Source organism: Curcuma longa, unplaced genomic scaffold (genome assembly GCF_044706935.1).
Source record: "Curcuma longa cultivar G26 ecotype Majalengka, Jawa Barat unplaced genomic scaffold, ITB_CL_G26_1.1 contig_7818, whole genome shotgun sequence".
Classification (NCBI taxonomy): domain Eukaryota; kingdom Viridiplantae; phylum Streptophyta; class Magnoliopsida; order Zingiberales; family Zingiberaceae; genus Curcuma; species Curcuma longa.
The window spans coordinates 4,328-13,001 of NW_027435045.1; the positions used below are offsets into that span (position 1 = coordinate 4,328).

The 8,674-nt window shown below is 41.7% G+C and overlaps 1 protein-coding gene across 1 annotated transcript; it reads right to left on the reverse strand.

Moving 5' to 3' along the window:
- Positions 1-425: 425 nt before the first annotated feature.
- On the reverse strand, positions 426-1,609 carry LOC141819506 (uncharacterized). The gene is made up of 3 exons (XM_074706791.1): positions 1,189-1,609; positions 923-1,108; positions 426-834 (listed from the first exon to the last, which is right to left on the reverse strand). The coding sequence occupies exons 1-3, from the start codon at positions 1,366-1,368 to the stop codon at positions 766-768; spliced, it is 435 nt and encodes a 144-aa protein (XP_074562892.1). The 5' UTR covers positions 1,369-1,609; the 3' UTR covers positions 426-765.
- Between the last annotated feature and the right edge of the window lie 7,065 nt (positions 1,610-8,674).

Genomic DNA, 8,674 nt, shown 5'->3' on the forward strand with positions numbered 1-8,674 from the left:
CCTTAAAAGGTATATGTATATTACAAATATAGTATCACATTCTAGTATATGAATAGTACAAATTAGTATATTCTAATTCAAATATAGCACAATAATACGTGATGGCAGAGCCTAGCCCTTTTGTTCTTGGTTGCACCCACAGATCGTAACAAAAACATATTCCATTTAATCTCAGCTTTTCCATCAGACCCTACTTGAGAAAGTTTCCAGAGAGGACGAATCAAAAGCCAAACACCCTTTAAGATAAATATAGAACACGATCAAAACTGTCCAAGATGAAAGTGCAAGTAAGAGACGACAACAACAAGCCTTTAACTATCCAATGCTGACAAACCCTTTTTGTATATATTTTTTTTAAAGAAACCTAAAAGCTGTAGAGCATATGATTCTAGGTTATATGCAATTTGTAAACAAATGGCCTCAAATTTATTTATTGTGATGGAATCAAGCAGTGGCATTGCAACATATTAGTTCTTTACTATAAAGCCGTAGATGTTTTACTAGCAAGAGTCAATTGTAAGCTGCAATGGAGCAGCCAATTTATGACAGCAAACATGCAGCTACTTTTGATATCAGATTAATGTCATTCTTACATTAAATACTAAAATATACCACATACGATCTCAGATACCTCCTCTCGTTTTCTAATGTGGCAATTCAATGTTATATCACATCAAACTGACCAGAAGTCAGAAAATACTACAACGGCAACTACTGAAGGACAAAAAACAAAAAAACAACACATCGCTCTGTTTTATGCGGTCATTAGCTTCTTACGGCACGACTGCTGTTGAGTCCCATACATCCTGACCACAAGTTCTTCAACAGCCTCTTCTGCACTCAATCACATCATCTTCAATAAAATGCACATACCGTTGAAGTATAAAAAGCAAATAACAGGGCAAAGATACAGGAGTTATACCCTTTTGGGCTTTTGGTACAAGAGCTCAGGAGGGATCTTGTACAAGTCCTCATCTACTGCCTTGGAAGCTCTGAGTCTTCTTGGAGTCGTTTGTTGTTTCAGATCAGCGCTGGCCTTAACTTGTTTCCCGCTGTGCTCTCTCAGATAGGGTTTATGATCGCCTGCTGCATTACCAACTTTTTTCACCTAGAAACGTCCACGTTTGGAAGAACAATGTAAGCATCAGATATGGCAAGAGATTATTAATTATGGCGATGAGCAAGTACCTTTCGATGATGGTGTTGATAAGCTGCTCTGATATGAGTTGGCGCATTAAAGGTGTAATCATGTTCATCGCCAAAGTAATGACCTCGGATTAACCCGGCCTGCAACTCGAAGTAATGGGTGATGGAGAGCTCATCGCAGTAATCCCAGTAGCCGAATACTGGAACCTGGCGACTCTTCATCTTACACTCCTACAATTAGCCGAGAATTTACCTCAAGCTTCAGCTTGACTTCAAATGCTCACTGACGAAGCCACATCTAGCATACCGACCTCCATAATTTTAATTATAGTGCTCTTAAATTGAAGTGGACATGGGACTGGTGTAGAGATATTTGGTTATATAGGAAACGGAGAGGGAGAGGGAGAGGGAGAAGGAGAGGGGATGGGAGAGGAGACGGTATGGCGGTCGGGAAAAATAAGTGGAGGAAGGAAGGGAATGGGCGCGGAGGGGATGCAGCAGCAACAGCAGGGAGAGGTCGCAATCAGAAGGATAAGGCAAGAAGAGCTTCTGCCATCTTTATTAGGGATGGCCTGCATTCGGCCCTCTCAGCCCTCAACCCACACCCAACAGCATGGGAAGCTTTCGCATTGCCATCAAGACCCCAACGCTTTTCCACCAGCACCGTTCGCCTTGCCTCTGTCGGCCAGCAGTGATGACTCATTTGACCCAACCCTCCAGATCCATTTTCCCATTAATCTAACCCCGACGATTTGGGCCGAGGATCGAGAAGCCACGTCTGCCTCGATACCTACCCATGCACAGCACGTGAAATATGCTCATTTATATTAATTTCTTAGCCTCCGAAGCTACAAGGGTTGAAAGGAACGACTTCATTTGTTTGGTTTTCTTGCTGGTTGCTAAAAGGAAATCAATCATACTCCCTGGATTACAATATTCCACGGCACGTGACGAAGTGCATTGACTGAGGCCCTTACACTTGGATTACCTTTCTATATCTATATCTTTATGGGCCTCATAATTATGCACTAATTGCACTTGATATTGTATGAATATGTTCACTGCGGCTTCTGGCTTCCATTCTGTTCCATCTATGTTTTTTTTTGTTAGAAGAATTTCGAATTATTGTATGGGGCAGCGTGCATAAATGCGTCGACGAATAACGAGGTCTTACCTTGCAGTAGAATCGCAGAGTTGTCATATACCTGGGTTGAAGGATCAAAGAAGAAACAAGGTTGACGTAGACTTAACTAACCTCGAAAGAATATGCTTTGTGCGGATCAAGTTCCCTGAGATATAAAACATCAAAACTATCCAACAGGTGTGAACAGTGATATAATAGAATAATAAAAATAAATATTGTAAAAAATTAATTTGAGTATTTTTAAAATTATGATTTGAATTTATTCTATAGATAAATCATCATCTATTCCATATAATTTAAACACTAAAATTATAAAACAAATAATAATGATCAAATTTAAAAATATAATAAATATTTAAAAATAATTTATAAACTAACCAAAAAAATAAAAGTATATCCGTGCCGTTTACATATTTATTTAAAAATTATAAATATATATATTTTTTCATCTTTTACTATTTTTATCCAACTATAATAATAATAAGACCTATTAGCATTTTGTTAAAGTAAGTCTTAGCAAAAAGATGAACTACAAGGTAAACCATGAAACTCTTCAATAAAAAAGTAAGATGATCTAATTGAAATGTGGTATTTTAGTTAGGTTGAGCCTAATTTGAACGTTGACATATGCCAAGAATTAGACAAGAAGGATTTAGACTCTAAAGATTTAAGTAGAGTTGTCAAACGGACCAATCCATGGCGGGATAGGTCAATCCAATAAAAACTCATCATATGGCGAGGCAAGACGAGCCAACCCACCAACTTGATAGGTTCGGAAATCTCCAATCCAATCCAACTTAAGGTGGCCCGCGGGTTAGGCGGGTCAACCCATAGGCCTGTCAAAAATAAAAAATATTTAAAATTTTAAGTTTGGATTATAATTTAAATTGATTAAGTTAAAAAATTTAAGTTTAAATTGTAATTTTTAAATTTAAATTATAATTTAGACGGATCAAACCCACTAATTCATTGAGTTTTTTTACTTTAATTTTAAATTTTAAAATAAATAAATAAACTTTCTCAACCCGTGAACCAACCCAAGCTCACTACGGGCCAACCCACGCGGGTCGCGGGCCTAAACGAGTCAACCCATCTGAACCCATCTTAAAATGGATTGATAAAATTTTAACCCAACCCGTCTAAATTACTTGACGGAGTGGACCAACTCAGTGGACTTGACCTAAATTGACGGCTATAGATTTAAGTAGCTACACCACGGGCGCTTATTAATCACTTGATTCCCAATAGAGATAGGAGATTTGGGATTCTGAATTCATAGTCAAAATAGCCCGTTGCTAATTCAATAGTTGAATCAAGCTCAGGTGCATATTGTAGACCTTTACTGTCAAGTTGGCGCTTCTCGTTCTAAGGATGATAAAAATGGAATGGAACGAATTGACTCAGTGCTCATGTTATTTAAATTTTCACTTTCGAGTTTTAGGGTATCACATAGGCTCTATTAATTACCAAGGAGCGAAGAAATGGGATAGGCTACTTGTGAGAAAGCATGCATCATCAATTATTTTATATAAAAGTGTGTTACCTTCTTGAAAAGAGTCAATTTTGTTGGTGTAGGTGTTATATTTGAGAGGTATCCTAAGACAATCATCTTACGGTTATACTATTTATTGGATAAATATAAATTTACTATTTAAGTGCACATTCTCTATATGTTTGATTGAATGTTAAACTCATTACTGAATATCCGCAATACGATTCATAGCATGAGAGAATTTGTGATTGAATCACAAGTAGTGAGCATCTCTACATGTGCAATTATAAATTTATTAAAATTATCACTAGTTGAGAAATTGATGAGTACGGACGTTATCGATTCTGTCGAGACTAGCACATGTTAAACTCCTTAGTTTACCAAGTAGCCGATCTCACTGCTAGAGACATTGGATGTTGAGAGTTAAAATATGGATGCTAGTTAAAGATAACTAGTTTATTGGAGTAACCTGCCTTAAGACTTCATATAGACTTCATATTGTTCTATATATATATCAATGAAGATCTCATTGCAGCTTAAGTGTGAGTTTCCTTAGACTTGCAGTATTCAAGTCGCCTTGATCATGGAGGCTTATACTTTGACATTTTAAGCAGACATCTCCGATAAGGTGTGGACCTAGGATGATTGGGTATAAGTCAAAGTGTCTGAAGGTATTTGAATAATCTACAAAAGATTCATCGCTCTTTGTAAAAAAAGACATATACCCTGCGACCGCTTGTTAGGATTATTACTAAAAATCTTTGGCCAAAGTATTACATGTCAAAAGTATGGTATTGTTAAACATATGTACAAGTAACTTGAATTCATAAGATAAGAAAGCAGCTTGAGTTAGGTGTGACGTAGTCAGCCTAGTAGAGACTGACATATATAGACCATGTCCTGAACCAAGTGGGTATAAGACGGTGAAAGGAACAAGACACGTTTCATTGTAGCTGCTAAAAGAAATTAAGGCAATACCTTTTTCAAATAGAGTAGCATTAGTTTGCTCATATAATTCAAATTCTGCAAATAATTCATCTAATTTAATTTTAAAAGGTCTCAAGAGATCTTGTAAGTATCAACCATCGATGGCCACAAAGTATTCCTTGGAAATGCTTTCAATGCGTGCCTTATCATGTCCCAATTTTTGATAGGTTGTCCAATTGTGTGGAGGTCGTTAAGGAGGTCTTGGATCCGGGTGTGAAGTTGATTTATGGACTCACCTTCATGCATCTTAATATTATATAACTTATTTAAAATTAAGTCTCTCTTACTTACTTTTGTATTAGAGGTCCCTTTGTGTAACTCAATTAACTTATCCCACAAGTCCTTCATGTTGTTGAAGGGTCCTTCCTGGTTGAGTTTCTCCTTAGTTAGGTTACACTAGAGGATCTGTGTGGCTTTTGTGGCGACCTCAATCTTTCTCTTATTTAGTTGGTCCCACTTGTCGCAAGCTAGGGGGACTCCTTCATTGTTGATGGGGGCAGTGAATCCAATTTAGATTACTATTCACATTTCCATCTATATCTTTAGGTGGTAATCCATCCGGCCCTTCTAGTAGCTGTAATCTTCCCTAGAGAAAAGGGATAGGCGGGCCGTGTTGTAGTCTTCTTGACGGGTCATTTAGAGAATAATCTTGCAAAACACCAACAAGAGACCAAACAAGAGTGATTGTCAAACTAGGTCTTAGATTAGTAGTGCAGGAAAAAGAGAAGCAAAAAATAAAGGAAACCACTTGAGTGGTGTTTGCACCAACTTCGTGCAACTATAAAAAAATTAAATAAGTTGTCAGAAGATGTGATCACACCAATTCTGACTACTAGACAATGAACAAAGAAAACAAATCAAGAAAAAGCTTCTTGCTCGAATGGTAGTTTCACTAGTTCAGAGCGCCCCTGCTCTGATACCAATTGTAGGATCGTGTGAAGTGCTAAAGGGGGGTTGAATAGTGCACTTCACTTTTTCAATGATGTTTAAAAAATTATTTTGAATACTTTAAATACACAATAGAAAGTAAAAATAAGAACTCAAAATAAAGGATAAGTTTATTTTTACTTGGTTCACAGCCTCTAGTTGTTGCTCTAAGGCCCGCTGTCCTCGACTACTTCCGATGGGCAACTACTAGTAGAATTTTCTCACAATGAGAAAGAGTCTCATCTTTTACAAAAATAAGGAAATGTAACAGGTTTACCATTTCTAGATTATAGAAGCACAAAGACAATAAAAAACAAAACTGTTGGGTCCAAAAGGATGTTCGTATCTCCACAATGACATGATATTGTCCACTTTGGGCCTAAGCCCTCATGGCTTTATTCTTGGGTTCTCCCCAAAAGGCCTCATGCCAATGGAGATATCTTCCATCCTTTTTAAACTCATGATCTTTTCCATGTGTTATAGACGTGGGACTATGTTTGCACCTTTGCAACCCAACAATCCCCCCCTCAAACAAAGGACCACAGGTCCCCCTCAAATGAAAAGCCTCCGTTTGATATCTGAATCCTCGACCCACCAGGACTTCCTGCCCAGCCGCAATCAGGACTTCCTGCCCCTCGGTCCACTCGACTTACTAGGACTTCCTGCCCCTCGGTCCACCCTGACCTACTAGGACTTCTTGCTTAGCCGCAACCAGGACTTCATGCCCCTCGGTCTACCCGACCTACTAGGACTTCCTGCCCAGCCGCAACCAGGACTTCATGCCCCTCGGTCTACCCGACCTACTAGGACTTCCTGCCCGGTGTCTGGTCTTCTTGATTCAAACACGGGAGCCCCTACTTCCTTTGTTTTTAAGGTTCAACCCACATGGTTAGATCCGGATCATGGCTCATCCGGCGGTTAGTCCGATGAAGAGCGGCCTCGCTCTGATACCAATTGTTGGGTCCAAAAGGATGTTCGTATCTCCACAATGACATGATATTGTCCACTTTGGGCCTAAGCCCTCATGACTTTATTCTTGGGTTCTCCCCAAAAGGCCTCATGCCAATGGAGATATCTTCCATCCTTTTTAAACCCATGATCTTTTCCATGTGTTATAGACGTGGGACTATGTTTGCACCTTTGCAACCCAACAATCCCCCCCTCAAACAAAGGACCACAGGTCCCCCTCAAATGGAAAGCCTCCGTTTGATATCTGAATCCTCGACCCACCAGGACTTCCTGCCCAGCCGCAATCAGGACTTCCTGCCCCTCGGTCCACTCGACTTACTAGGACTTCCTGCCCCTCGGTCCACCCTGACCTACTAGGACTTCTTGCTCAGCCGCAACCAGGACTTCATGCCCCTCGGTCTACCCGACCTACTAGGACTTCCTGCCCAGCCGCAACCAGGACTTCATGCCCCTCGGTCTACCCGACCTACTAGGACTTCCTGCCCGGTGTCTGGTCTTCTTGATTCAAACACGGGAGCCCCTACTTCCTTTGTTTTTAAGGTTCAACCCACATGGTTAGATCCGGATCATGGCTCATCCGGCGGTTAGTCCGAGAAGAGCGGCCTCGCTCTGATACCAATTGTTGGGTCCAAAAGGATGTTCGTATCTCCACAATGACATGATATTGTCCGCTTTGGGCCTAAGCCCTCATGGTTTTATTCTTGGGTTCTCCCCAAAAGGCCTCATGCCAATGGAGATATCTTCCATCCTTTTTAAACTCATGATCTTTTCCATGTGTTATAGACGTGGGACTATGTTTGCACCTTTGCAACCCAACAATCCCCCCCTCAAACAAAGGACCACAGGTCCCCCTCAAACGGAAAGCCTCCGTTTGATATCTGAATCCTCGACCCACCAGGACTTCCTGCCCAACCGCAACCAGGACTTCCTGCCCCTCGGTCCACTCGACCTACTAGGACTTCCTGCCCCTCGGTCCACCCTGACCTACTAGGACTTCTTGCTCAGCCGCAACCAGGACTTCATGCCCCTCGGTCTACCCGACCTACTAGGACTTCCTGCCCAGCCGCAACCAGGACTTCATGCCCCTCGGTCTACCCGACCTATTAGGACTTCCTGCCCGGTGTCTGGTCTTCTTGATTCAAACACGGGAGCCCCTACTTCCTTTGTTTTTAAGGTTCAACCCACATGGTTAGATCCGGATCATGGCTCATCCGGCGGTTAGTCCGAGAAGAGCGGCCTCGCTCTGATACCAATTGTTGGGTCCAAAAGGATGTTCGTATCTCCACAATGACATGATATTGTCCGCTTTGGGCCTAAGCCCTCATGGTTTTATTCTTGGGTTCTCCCCAAAAGGCCTCATGCCAATGGAGATATCTTCCATCCTTTTTAAACTCATGATCTTTTCCATGTGTTATAGACGTGGGACTATGTTTGCACCTTTGCAACCCAACAATCCCCCCCTCAAACAAAGGACCACAGGTCCCCCTCAAACGGAAAGCCTCCGTTTGATATCTGAATCCTCGACCCACCAGGACTTCCTGCCCAACCGCAACCAGGACTTCCTGCCCCTCGGTCCACTCGACCTACTAGGACTTCCTGCCCCTCGGTCCACCCTGACCTACTAGGACTTCTTGCTCAGCCGCAACCAGGACTTCATGCCCCTCGGTCTACCCGACCTACTAGGACTTCCTGCCCAGCCGCAACCAGGACTTCATGCCCCTCGGTCTACCCGACCTATTAGGACTTCCTGCCCGGTGTCTGGTCTTCTTGATTCAAACACGGGAGCCCCTACTTCCTTTGTTTTTAAGGTTCAACCCACATGGTTAGATCCGGATCATGGCTCATCCGACGGTTAGTCCGATGAAGAGCGGCCTCGCTCTGATACCAATTGTTGGGTCCAAAAGGATGTTCGTATCTCCACAATGACATGATATTGTCCACTTTGGGCCTAAGCCCTCATGACTTTATTCTTGGGTTCTCCCCAAAAGGCTGTTGGCGATCTGGATCTC

Bases quoted from the DNA above. Each gene is read 5' to 3' on its own strand.
- LOC141819506 (XM_074706791.1), bottom strand. From the start codon at position 1,368: ATGAAGAGTCGCCAGGTTCCAGTATTCGGCTACTGGGATTACTGCGAT. The intron at 1,109-1,188 runs GTACTTGCTCAT...GGACGTTTCTAG, and splicing joins ATCAACACCATCATCGAAAG to GTGAAAAAAGTTGGTAATGC. The intron at 835-922 runs GTATAACTCCTG...GATTGAGTGCAG, and splicing joins TGTACCAAAAGCCCAAAAGG to AAGAGGCTGTTGAAGAACTT.